This window comes from Drosophila tropicalis, unplaced genomic scaffold (assembly GCF_018151085.1).
Source record: "Drosophila tropicalis isolate 14030-0801.00 unplaced genomic scaffold, ASM1815108v1 contig_845, whole genome shotgun sequence".
Taxonomy (NCBI): Eukaryota; Metazoa; Arthropoda; class Insecta; order Diptera; family Drosophilidae; genus Drosophila; species Drosophila tropicalis.
In genome coordinates, this window is record NW_027173338.1 from 6,087,723 (window position 1) to 6,101,692 (window position 13,970).

General features: G+C 35.5%; 2 protein-coding genes across 4 annotated transcripts in view; both read right to left on the reverse strand.

Moving 5' to 3' along the window:
- Positions 1-13,970, reverse strand: part of LOC137580561 (beta-1,4-glucuronyltransferase 1) — a 69,325-nt gene that overhangs the window by 23,396 nt on the left and 31,959 nt on the right. For 2 of the 3 annotated variants that reach the window (XM_068294653.1, XM_068294652.1), the window contains one exon: positions 11,038-11,061. The exons of the other annotated variant lie outside the window; for it this stretch is intronic. The gene's annotated coding sequence lies outside the window, so the exon portion shown is untranslated. The remainder of the gene's footprint in view (positions 1-11,037; positions 11,062-13,970) is intronic. 3 annotated transcript variants of the gene reach the window in all.
- LOC137581053 (uncharacterized) lies at positions 3,030-4,040 on the reverse strand. Its single transcript, XM_068295214.1, has one exon. The coding sequence runs from the start codon at positions 3,899-3,901 to the stop codon at positions 3,134-3,136; it is 768 nt and encodes a 255-aa protein (XP_068151315.1). The 5' UTR covers positions 3,902-4,040; the 3' UTR covers positions 3,030-3,133.

Here is a 13,970-nt window from a genome sequence, read left to right on the forward strand (position 1 = left end):
CGTCTTTGTAATTACTTAAAATATCATACATACATTAAATAAATGAACTTGAATTTTATTTCATTATGTTGTAAATAACATTACTTATACTTAAATAAAAATTGGCTTCCTGTTTTTCAATTTATGAGCGAATTTCAATGATTTCCTCAACATTTTCTCTGCATGTCTCGTTTAATGATTTTACTTTATTGATTTAAATTCATGTATTAACGACTAAATTGCATATGATGATAGCATAAACTAGTGATTTCTAAAAATACAACTAATCAGTTATAGCCGAATGAGAATCGTTTATGTTTCTACCGCAACTGTAATCAGTGCTTTCAATAAATGGCCATTAAAAAAAAACAGAGAACATAAACTTTGGCCAAGAATGGAACACCTGCATCAGGCCAAATTATGATTCCATAGAAATGCTAAAACGGCAAGAGAGAAACCGAAAGAGCGAGAAAGAGAGAGAGAGAGAGAGAGAGAGAGAGAGAGAGAGAGAGAGTTTCAACTTTATAGTATCAGCAATTTGATTTATTGGAGACCCTGCCAAGTACATCAAAATCATGTTAAAACACATGGCACAGCACTTAATGATGAAAATGAGAATAAGGTGAAGTGAAGTGCTGCTGGTAGAGGAGGAAGCAACATAGACATACGCCAGCAGCTGTGAAGGCCAAGATAAGCGCACCAAAATGGGCTTAAAGTGACAGAAAATAAAACCTTAATGAGACTGAGCGACGAAGAAGGGAACAGAGAGAAAGAAAGGGAGAACAGCAACAACCAGGAACCCCAAAGATTATAGAACACAGAAAATTGTCACAGCTCATGGTGGATAGAGGAGATTTGAGGTCGGTCGTCTTTAGCGGAGTTATATAGTAGACTCTTTTTTGATTTTTACGAGCATTAAAATAAAGTAGACAGACACACGCAAGAGGCCACTTAGGCCAAAAATGTAACAACATCACTTGGACCCTGGACATGGTCTAAAGAGATATTCAACTTACAGATTCTTTGATAGATTACACTAAAGAGGAGAGTGGAGCCAGGACCAGGACCAGGCCCAGGCCACGAGTTTTTGCTTCTCTTCATGGTATGCTAGTTGCATTATTCCAAGCATGACAGGCGTTGCGAGACTATCGATTACCATCGCGCATATTTTTGCTGTGACTATTTATAAAAATAATCATGTTCCCTTTAATGGGCATTCCTCATTAAGCTCTGCTTTAAGCATCGAATTCCCTCAGTTCTAAACACTCATACCAAAAATTTATCAAGTGGAATAATAAGTAATGCAATATGATTGAGAAGGCGGAAAATACCTAATTACATATATCGACCCGCTCACTCATACAAGCGTCTTTCTGGAAGTTTCCTTTACTTAAGAAAGTTTTCCATCTATTTTAAGCTCGCTGTGAGAGAAACTTGATGTTGATGGAAATTTTATGCTAGTTTCTGAATAATTTTGAATGCATAAAAAAATTCTACTTAATTACTTTTTGTACTAGTTGCTGTGCATTACAAACAACGGACAAATTTCAAAGAAACCGTTGTTAGAGTATAAAATCAGTTTATTGCTGATAAAACGGCTTAAAAATGATTGATTGGAAAAAATTTCAATGACGTGTTATTGAAATTTAAGTAACAAAAAAAAGTTAGAAAAGTTCGAGTCATTGACTTTATCATAAGTTTGAAAAATCCATGAAATATATCTCGCTCTAAGAGATTTCTATATTCAATATGTGCACTATTAAAACGATTCTCGATTGACAGTTGAAGGATATTTTGAAAGTTCAAAGATATACAGTTGGCCGTACTTAGAGTATAGAGCTAGTCTGCCAGACTTCTGCTTAGAAAAAAACGCCAATTGGCTTTATGTGTCAATACATAAGATTTCCTTATGTGTTTGGCATTGTTGGTTTAGAAATTGAAACCAATTGCTGCATTATTTATACCCAACTGAATGCTTATTCGCCTTTGGGAAGATAGAAACTAACGTTCTATTCGCATGTCAGAGACATTTTGATACTCTAAACTCTTTGAGATAACTTGCCACAGAATTTATTCAATGCATATTTTCTCAAGCTGTTCTTGCCTTGTCGCCTTTGGTTGCAACATCTTTTCACCATATGCTTGTCTCTCGCATGTTTTTTAGAACTGAAATTCAATTTTGCTGTCATTTTTGTTTTTCCTCTCAATAACTTGGTATGCATTTACTTATACATACTTTTGTTTTTGCCGCATGCCTGCATATCAAAGGGGCACAACCGAATGGCTGTCTGTTTGGACCTGTCGGCTCTGTCTGTCTGTCTGACTGTCTATTTGTCTGCTTTGCTCTAAATATTTTCATGGTCCCAAAACCCAATGATGACGTGCAGTTATTTTATTGCTGTACAAATCTCATATACCACAACAACGTGATGTTATATAGTTTCTAAAAAACAAATCACAAATACAAATCTCACTAAAAATAGCAAGCAAAATGGCATACAATCAAATGAAATTTTATATAGAATAACTATGAAATGAAAATGAACAAACAATAGCAGGTCACACACACACTCACGCGCCCACATACACACTTATGTACGAATTTTCAACTAAATTATAATGTCTCCTCTCGTTTTGCCTTCCACTTTTAGAATGTTCTTAAAATTCTCTTATTTATTTTCTGTGCGTGCAAAAATATATAAATTTTATCTTAACTTATTTATGATGCAGATGTAGAAGACTAAAATTATTGCGAAATAGTTGCCCATCACTTTGCTATATAGAAGATATTGTTTGTCTGTTTGTTAAGAGAACTAATGAAGTTGTACAAAATAAAATGTTGAATTATTGTTGAAATATGACCATTTGCCTTTATATGATTCTACTTGCACTTTCATTTCGCTATGGATCAATTAAAAGTCGTTATCTACTCAATTTTTCCATTAAGAAAGTCTTCAATAATTCTGTAATGAACAAGATGATTCCCACATTTAAGTAGACAGAAATTAAACTGTCTGATGTATAAAGTAAATGTCAAAATTGGGATGATCTTATCTGAACTATAGTTTTATTGACCTAATGTGTCTTGCAATATCACAAAATTAGTGGTATAAAAATTCTCTGCCAGGTGGGACTGAGAGGTGTCAAAGCATTGTTATTCCATGCGACCACCTTCGGCGGTCTGAATGTATGGCAATGGTTCTTGACCCTGTTGTTGATGCAATGGTTGAGCGTATGTCGGATTGGGTTGCTGATAATTTGGGGTCTCATAACCTTCGTGTTCTTGGTGTTCCTGCTCTTGGTAATTATGCTCTAGAGGGGGTTCCGACTGTTGTGGTTGTTCTGGTTGTTGTTCCGTGTGATGTTCCCGTTGCTGTGGTACACTTTCCATTGACTGTTTCGGCATCTGCATAGCTTGGCCCGCTGCTGGCTTGGTGGTGGGTAGGGAAATAGGTTTGGGCTCTGGCACTTCAATAACTACCACTTTTGCCTGCTCCTCTAGCATGTATTGAGGTTTCTTGAGCAGAAAACGAGTATGAGGATGTTGTTTGGTCTCCAATTCTAATCGATCAATTAGCCAACCGCCTTGATGATTATTCGAGGCCCAAAAGTAGACAGTACCCTTGTCCTTGGTACCATGTACTGTCACCTGAAATTGTGCCTTATCCGCATCGCATGTATTTCTCATGTTGTATAGACTAAAACCTGATTCTTTGATGGGTTCACCTAGCAATCCTACAGCTCCCTTATGTTGCCTTAATGTTTGTATGGCCAATTTGTAGTAATCCGAATTACGTACACGATCCTGTAGCCTCCAGTTCATATACAAAACTGTCGAAAGTGATAGAAAGGCACCACATAAGGATATCTGGCCCCACATACGTTTCGTTGGCATGGCTAAGCGCACATTAATGGTCGGCATTGTGGCACACCAAAAAGGCAAGAAATTACGAAAAGGTCACTGTAAAACTAAGAATTTTTGACTTGCAAGAAATTTTGTGTTTTTTATTTTTTTTTTTTTTTTTTTTTTTAGGCCTTGTTTAGTTCAGATTAGGTTCAATAATGTGACAGATTATTACAATTTGATGTTGTGTATACAAAAGACTTGTTGTTGTTCAGGTGGGCAAAACAATCTTTCAACTAGGCAAAACTTTATCCATTGTGGAAGTCAGGCCAGGCAAGGCCAGGCCAGGCGTCGCCTTTTGCTAATTGCAGTAAAGCGATGGCTACTTTTTTTCTTCTGCTTCTTCTTCTTGTTGGCTTGCTTGGCCAACTTATAAATTGCCTTTGCGGTAGACCTCTCTTTCGGTGTGTTTCCAAGTATTCTACTTGACTGCCGCCGTTCGTACAATTTTGGAGCCACCGCCCGAAAGGCGTAGACAACAACAGCAAACCACTGTTGGCCAAAAGCATCCAGAACCAAGGAAAAAATGGCAAAAAAAAGAAAAACAAAAAAGAGGCACAAAACGTAAAACTCGTTTCTATAGCTGTACATAGTTTTCGTTTTGTTTGTGGGCCAAACAAGCGGCGCCATTAATGACAGCCTCCAACAGTGACCCATCCAGTGGACAGGCCATGGCATTCATTGTGAGCCAGCAATGTGACCAGTATCGTCGTATACCTTTTGCCAGCAAAACTAACTTAAATGTGTCTATACATCGTCTATACTATTCGATACGGATCTCTAAACAATCAAATTGCACTAAAATTAAAACCAATTTGCTACACACTCACACACTATATACATTTTTGTCTTTATTATTATTGGTTTGAGTAGTTAGTTTTATCACTGGAAACAGATAAATCTTGCGGCAATTTGCTTAGAATCTCTCGGTATATATATTAAATCTTATTTTTAAATCAATTTTTTATGCAATTAAAGCTAATTGCTTAGTCAGTATATTTTAAAGTACATTTTTCCTGCTTGACTAATAAAGTTTTTCAAACAATGAAAATAACTGCCAAACATTCAAAACCTTCATTAGCTTTAAGATAATGACGTTGATTTACTTTAGATTGAAAAAGAAAACTGTCGTACCAAAACACAGCTTTGCAACATTTTAAATCAGTTTTGTGCATTAAGTCTAAGGAACAAATAAGAGCTAAAACCAGAGGGCCGGGGCTAACTTCGACCGCGTCAAAGTTTGTATACCCTTGCAACTTTTTTGGTAACTCCATCCTTACCTATTAGCCATCAATGTGGAAAAACGTTTTATCTAAAAAGGCTTAAGCTTGAGAAAGAATGGCCTACAATCATAGGAAATAACGAAGATATTGATCAAAGTCACTGTTTTCGACCAGTCGTTCCTATGGGAGCTATATGATATAGTCACCTGATCTTGATCAAATTTGGCATAGTCGCTTATAGGCGTAGTAAACTCTCTAATATTAAGTTTCACGACAATAGCTCAGAAAATAACGAAGTTATTGAGAAAGTCACTGTTCGTGACTTGGCCGTTTGTATGGGAGCTATATGATATAGTCACCCAATCTTGATCAAATTTGGCATAGTCGCTTATAGGCGTAGTAAACTCTCTAATATTAAGTTTCACGACAATAGCTCAGAAAATAACGAAGTTATTGAGAAAGTCACTGTTCGTGACTTGGCCGTTTGTATGGGAGCTATATGATATAGTCACCCGATCTTGATCAAATTTGGCATAGTCGCTTATAGGCGTAGTAAACTCTCTAATATTAAGTTTCACGATAATAGCATAGAAAATAACGAAGTTATTGAGAAAAGTCACTGTTCGTGACTTTGGGGTTTGTATGGGAGCTATATGATATAGTGGTCCGATCCGGCTGAATCCAAGATATACAACGCCTGCAGTATATACAAGCCTACGTGCAAAATTTCAGCTCTGTAGCTCTTACGGTCTAGGAGGAGTTTGCGTTGATCCAGACGGACGGACGGACGGACGGACATGGCTAGTTGAACTCGTCTCGTCGTGCTGATCAAGAATATATATACTTTGTATGGTCGGAGATGCTTTGTTCTATGCGTTGCACACTTCTGACCAAAATTAATATACCCTTTTTGCAAGGGTATAAATATACTGCTTGAATCTGACCTTTTTGGGCAATTAATAGTGTGATGATGCAAATTTGAAAACAATCTTAGTCCTCATATTCGTCTCTAAAAGATAAGGTTCTCCTTCAATAATCTTCTTTGTCAATAACTTTGTTTAAAGTGGAATTTGTAGATAAGTAAATGGAGTGGAAATTCTTTAGATCTAAGAAACTAATCCCTATAATAATAATTCAAACTTGTATTCCTATGCAATGTCTTAATATAGCCATTTAGTGGATTAAGTCCTACCACCCTTGGAAAGAGCACCCTGTATTGGTTTAATTTTTGTATGAAACATCATGAGAATTGAACAGATTGTGATTATTGGCACTGCAAAATTGAATGCAAACATCTTCAAACTTTATGTTTGTGAGAGTTCTGTTTAACTTATTGATTAAAGTTGTGTGAACTTGTTGAATAAATATGTGTATACTGTTTTATCTACCTACAAAGTGCTTGCTGCTGAATATGGTTATAATTAAGGTAAAAACGTTGAACTGGAAAAAAAAATTTCCACATGAATTCAAACTGAAATTCCCACCAGTCTTTTTTTCTTGTATGGTATGTGAATTTTTTTTGCGTTGTATTTTTTTTTTTGTTTAACATATTCACGCTATCTAGCTTAATCTTTGTCCATCAACTGTCAAGTAGGCGGCAATTTGGTCAACACCTCCGCAATTTTAATTTTCTTTTCATCTCCTTCTCCTGCCTTTTTGCCTTCCCTCTTGGGGTTTTTTTGATTGTCTTTCTTTTTTTTCCTTTTTTGCATAATTACCAACAAGCAGCAGCAGTGGCACCAGAAGCGGTAAGTATTTAGTAGGTGCTTGGGTGTAGGAGATTTTCTCTTACAATTGGATTTGGCCATGACCATAAAAAGTAATACCCTACCCTCCTCCTTCTCTATCTCTAGTTGCCATCATTTCTATATCTCCATCATCGTCGCTGGCAGCTTTTATCGCTTCATTTTAGGCGTTGCCTACTCACGATGTGCGTGGTAATTAAATTCGTGATGTGCTTTTTTCTTTCTAACTTTTCTTGTTTTGGAATTATTGTTTAAGATATTATTAAAAAGATAAAAACAAAAATCTACCAAGATGCCATATAAGCAGAGTTTTCTTGGAAATTAAATAGCCAGAAAGGTGCTCGCTTTACCTTTTTGTGGCTGTTGTTGCTGCTGCTACTGTTGCCTTTCTGTGTGTTACCTTGAAAGTTCAAGAGTTCAGACAGACCGGGAGTCAAGACAAGGAAATCGACCAACAAGTAACAAAAAGTCAAAAGCAATTAAGCGTTCGCAACACAACAGACCAAAAAAAAAAAAAAAATAAAAACAGCAAAGAGTAAGAAGAGCCGACCAACTGGGCAACTTTTGTTTGCACAATTAAATTTCTGTACAGGAAAAAAACAAAGAAATAAAGAAACAAAACTACCGAACTGAGATTATTTAACCTAATATGATGAAGTTTTTATACACTTTTGCAATTTTTCACCTTCTTTTGAATATAAGCTACAGGAGACTTATTAATATCAGTCAATAATTCTGATCAAGAGTTCAACAATAACAATGAAAATAAACATTAAACTATTAATAAACTTTGTTCACACAAATAGATTCTGGAATAGTTTATATACCTTTTTCCTGGTATAGAGTATTGAAAAACAAAAGGCAGGGAAAACAAAAACAAAACGAAATATTTGTAAAGGTCGCTACTGCTATTGCCTTTTGTTTACCTAGACATTTACAATTAGTTGCAACAAATTGACGGCAATGATTTTTATTTTCATTTGGGCTTGTTGATTTTGTCTTTTTCTTTAATCAGTAAATACATACTAAAATAAAATACTTATGTAAATTTGTGTGTGTGTGTACCATTTATATAACAATTATGCATATTAAATAACTTTAGACTTGGTTTTTCGTATTTATTGTTTTTTTCATGTTCTTTGCAAGGATTCCATTTGAAATGAACAAAACTTTTTTATTTTCAGGGCGGAAGCCATGTTTTTCTGACTAAACTGAAGTCGTTTGAGTAAACCAAAATGGTAATGGTGTGTGTGTGTGTGTGTGTGTGATAAGCCGAAAATAAATAAATTTTAAATTAAATGAAAACACAATGGCGAAATTCATTTAATTTGTATCCACTGATTTTTATGATGCAATATTAAATAGTTAAATTTTTAATTGAAATTATTATGGCTAAAGGGATTGCACCTTTTTTTAGGAGTGTAATAAAAATTGCGGGAAAAAAACTGATGAATGTTTCGTTTGATTGGAGTTTCCTTTTGTCTGTTATTTATATTGATTATTTTTTCCAATTTAAGTGTTTTCAATAAACTTCCATTCCCTCCATAAATGTTGTTTTTCAAATAGACTTGCAAATTAAATTAAAATTTAATTGAAGGCTAACTAAACGCACAGATATATATTAGAATACATATTCTGCTTAAAGTGTATGTTGCTTTTTATAATATAAATACTATTTTATCAGAGTTAAATTATATTTTTAAATATAATCTATAAAATTGAATATACACCCTACTATTTTATTCTTATTAGTTTCTTTTCCTAAGTCCTCTAATTGGGGGATAAATGTTGAAAAGGATAAACATCTCGCTTAAATTTTATTTCAGATTTGAACATACGGACAATAAGGCAAAACATTTTTAATTGCAATAATTACAATGCCTTATTAGACAAAATCAACAACCAAAACAAAAAAAAGGGTGCCAGAATACAAAAGGAGTTGTGTTGGATATACATATAAGGAATTTCCATGGCATGTGCTAAAAGCCAAAGTATAAAAAACGAAGCATGGCAAATCTTAAAGTCATGCCAAAGAGAAATCTGAGCAAATGAAGTAAAGGTGTCAAGAACTTTATTGACAGGCCTCAAGCTGCTGGCAGGCAAATAAAAACCTTAAACAGCGGAGGAGACTCGGCCAACAACAACAAGCGCAACACACACAGAACACAGCACAGCAAAAAGCAAGAAGGCAAATAAGACAAAACAAACCTGAAACGTGACAGACAAAGATGAAAATCCAACAACATAAGAACAAAAAAAAAAACAAAATATAAGTATTCTTTTTTTTTTTCTTTGCGTTTTTTGCATTGACAAATGAGCTACGTGAAAGTTTTGTTCAACTGACAGCCATTCCCCACCCCCCTCCCACCAAGCAGCCAGCCCAGTGACAATCGAAAAAGTTTTGCCTAAAGGCCCCGTTTTGATTTGAACTGGTCAAAGACTATTGTGATCCATTCGTGTTGATGATGCTCTAGAAAATCGAAACCAAGCAATTAACACTTATTGAGATCAAAGTCAAGTGAATCGAATGCAATGCAATGCAATTACAATTGCAAGTAAAGTAAAGTAAAGCTCAAAACTAGTTTAAACACAACGACAACTAGTCATTCGTTGCATATGTGGGCACACAGTTGAAGTAATACTTACTTACCATAAATAAGCAAACAGAGAGAGAGAGCAGAGAGAGGGAGAGACGTCGACATAGATACTTTTCGAAGTCACTGTCATTGACAAGTAAATAGAGCAAAAGCAAACTAGAAAAATTGACGGAGAGACATGAGAATCTACAAAGTATAATTAATGGGCTACTGACATTTTGTATTGTTTTTTTTTTTTGATGGGCTAGATCTGAAAATTTTGAATACTCTTTAATAATGTTAACTATGTCAATGAATCGTATATTCAATGCAGTTGAAGTAAGAAATGAAACCAGTTATCGTTAGACGATTTTTCTTAAAGAAAATTCGAATATAAATTATCAATTTATGCAAATTTCTTAAATAGACTTTCTCAGTTTAAGTGCATTTTTTTTTTGGTGGCCATCAAGCGGTTACATTTTTAATGAATTTTCTTAATTGATTTCTGCATTTCTAGAGCATTCCGCGTTTGCCGTAAATCGGTATTTATTCCCCTTCTCTCTTATCTGTTTGGTAACATCTGTCGCACATTGGTTTTCCAGAACAGAAACTCATTTGCAACATAAAACTCTGGCAATGGCAGTGACAAGTGAACCGCTTCGAATGGGGAAATGGAAGAAGACGAGCAATAGAGTAAATGTGACGAGGAAGGGGAGATGGGAAACAGGGGCACATGAAGGAATGGTAATAACTGCCATGGCCAGCAAAGAGACTTCAGACTCAATCTCCAATCCGCATAACAGTTGCAGCAGTTGCAGTTGCAACAAGAGGGGGAAAAAAAGAACAAAATGAGAAGAAAACGTGTGCCACAAAATGTCACTCTCATTTATATGAGCGAATGAACCGAACGAACGAATGAACGAGCATTGCGAACGATAATGGACAGCAAGTGGAAAAAGCACGGCTATAAAGTTTAGAGGGGGTAACTTGCATCTACTGACTGACTGACTGACTGACTGAGTGAGTGAATGAATGTCAACGCCAAATGCTAATTAAGGTTAATGAAAATGACAATACAAGATGGCAAAAATGAAATGGAAAAAATTAATGATAATTAATGTAGAGGACATTCAACCGACTAAAATTATAACCGAAACTATAAAACTTGCTTTGGTTTCCTTTTTTTTCCTATCTTTTATATTTTTATTCTTGCCTGTCAAACTGTCGGCGCCCAAAGTTCTTCTTATTTCTTTATGTTTTGCTCACGCACCGACAGAGTAAGTCCTCTTCTGCCTGTCTGTCTGTCTTCTTCTGTGTCTCCAATCATAAATCAAAGCGGCGGGGCATTGTCAGTGGCAAAGTTCCCAGCTGAATGAGTCATTTCTACATTTTGTGCTATAATTACATACATACATACATATGGGGCAAAACCCACACACACGCATACACATTGAGCCTTTGAAGTTCTTTCCCCACTTCTGTCTGCCTGACCGCAATTAAATATTGCTATGACTAATTAAAACTCGGTCAGGTTGACTACTTAAACGGCCCATTTGAATCAATTAAATGCTTCAGATGCAAACTCATATGCAAAGCAGTTGCCAGCTCACCTGTTTCAATTAAACGGCTTGTTTCTGAAAATAACAGATGGAAATAAATAGGTTAATATACAAAAATAAATGAGAACATGGAAAATTATTGAATGAAATGAATTGGCTAAATATATTTTTGATGAGTGGAATTTTTATTGGAAAATGAGAACTTTCGTTTACAGCATTTCGACTGGTGAAGGACATTCTAAATTATTGGAAACTTGGCTTTTATATTTGTTTATTCAGTTTTTACGTGTTTAGTTTAGTTCTGCAATTTGTTTAAACACTTTTTGTATATGTATCAGGAGTATTACAACTTTTCCATTTGCCAAGTAATAAGGACATACATATGTACATTTAGCGTAACGATTCATCTCAACAAAGAACTATTAAACTGACATCATAAGTAAAATTTTCACTCTTTACCTTAAGTTAGTGACATTAAGTAGGGGATTTCCCCAACAGCATTTTGCTTTCTGCTCTTAAGTACACAATAACTGCCACACCCACATGCCCTTTCCAGAATCCATCTATTAGAACCCACACCCAGATCAACCTTGTGTCACACTCCCAGCAAAATCTTATTATTCAGCGTTATTGCTCTTGACCCAACACCCTCAGGCCCCAGTAGATTCCAGATTCCGTATCCCCTTCCACTCATCCATTTCAAACACACACACACACACACAAATACATATAAAGTACGCAACAGCAGTAGCCCACCAAACAAATGACTTTGTTTGCTTTGCCAGGCACATGGCCTGCTTTGCTCTGCCCTACCTCGCCCTGCCAAGCCCCCTACCACCTCTGCATCATTCGCCCAGCCAAACCCACTTGAAAAGTCAAGTGGCAAACGCCAACTGCCTGAGCCTTGACTAAGCCATTGATGGAGAGAACAAGAATGAGTAAGAGAGAGACACAGAGATGTAGGGGATTTCGGTAGGACCAAAGTCGAGGAAATATACTCATACTCTCATGAATGAATGAAATTGCTGCACAATTTAAAAACTTCCGCATCGAACAGCAACAACAAAACAAGCGAGAACCAGCAAAAATAATGCGCCCCCATCTGTCGTCAAGTCGCTGGCACTAGCGAAAAAAAACCTGCACAACCGTTGACATTTTTATTTCGATTTTCTCCGCCCCCTTGGACGCCCCCACCCCACACCTCAGCTGCATTTTGGTGTAGTTTTTGCCTCAAATATATTCTATACCCTAGATTTAAGATGGTATGCTAAAGCTTAGATGTGTATACTAACATCATCATTGGTGCATCTAAACAAAATTTATATGCAGAAGGAGGATTAGAAAAATAGAACGAGCAAAACACATTCCGACTAAGATGTCTTATTCAAACTACGAATTGTTGTTGTCCTTCAGATTGTCAAAAGTTTAAAACCTTCAATAGATGAAAGATTTTTATCTCATTCCTACTGAATTAGTTTGAAATCAAAAACAAGCAAGTCTTTTGAAAAGACTAAAAAGCAGAAAAAGAACAATTTTTCTACTTAAATCAAAATGATTTTAGGTTTTGCCAAAATCTACCCATATTACAGGGTACATAAAAGTCTAAACCACAACCATGTCACGTAGTGTCTTTTTTTTCTGTTGCTAGTTTTTAGGGGCTGAATGCGGATGTGTTTAGTATGCGCTTTATTTATATTGACAGGCCAAAAGAAAATGGTCTTTTCCTTTTAGAATTTAGTCGGACAGCAGTTGGTTATAAGATGTTGACGGGAAGTAAATAGGATTATTGTTAAAGATAAGTTTAAACATTTCACATATTTAAGAAAATTCTAGAAAATTTCTGTTTGCCTTAGACCAACCAACCAACCAACATGAGTAGAAATTCTTACTTTGCTGTAACTGCTCTTACAGAGAAACTCTTACATTTTTTATCCTTTCCCTACGCTGGCTCCCTTTTTGCTATGTGCGTGTGTAGGTAACAAAGCCAGCAAAAGCCGTAGTCGCCGTGTGAGTGTGTCCTGTGGGCATCGTTTATGCAGAAGCTGCAGTAGCATCAGCCCCAACATCACCATCAGAAGGAGCCACTCATCTTGCATTCGTCTCTTTACTTGTTCTTTACTTTGCTTTGCTTTGCTCTTCTTTCTCTCTATGCAGCTGCATTAATTTTTGAATAGCGCAAATGCTGCTAAAATACTAAAATAGTAAGTACTTGCATATTGAAGTTGTCACTGTGGAAAGCTGAGATTTTTAGCTTCTGTAGTACACGTAGTGAAGCAAAAAGTAAAATGGAATTATTGAAGAAAGTGAAAATTAAATTGACATGGGAAACAGACAAAAAAAGAGAATCTAGAATTGCTACAAGTCTCCAATTCAACACAAATTTCAGCTAACAATTTTTAGATATGTTTAGTTTTGAACAGGAATATTTTGCGGTTTTCATCGACAATAATATTAAAAGTTTTTGACAAATTTTCAACATCAAGCTTAAAACTGAAGCCAACTTTAATTCAACTTTTTGTTCGTTTACCATCACCGCACATCATCAATCACATTACTAAAGCCAAAGTAAAATATTTTCATATATTTTTCAAAGCTCCCACAACTGATGACATATACTTATGTTTTTTTCAAAAAAAAACAACGACTTTCTGGTACCCTTTAGCAAGATGGATAATTTATTATTAAAATTTGATGGAAATTTGTATGAACTTATGCATTTTTATTCAATTTAAAACCTCTCACTTGGGCTGCTTTAGAGTTAAAGATGTGTAAGCAAAAGGCCTTTTAATATAAAAAACCAAACAATAACTTTGCACTGTCCTAGATGCACTTACAACTTATTACTATAGGGTATGAAAATCGTAAACTTTTTAGAACTGCATTTTATTTGTATTCCACATGGAATGCACTCGCATACAGCAAAACACTTTTGAAAAAAAAAAAAAAAAATGCCAAAAACTTTCTCTCATATAGATATGCAATGC

Coding starts and splice junctions, on each gene's coding strand:
- LOC137581053 (XM_068295214.1), bottom strand. CDS start 3,901: ATGCCGACCATTAATGTGCGCTTAGCCATGCCAACGAAACGTATGTGG.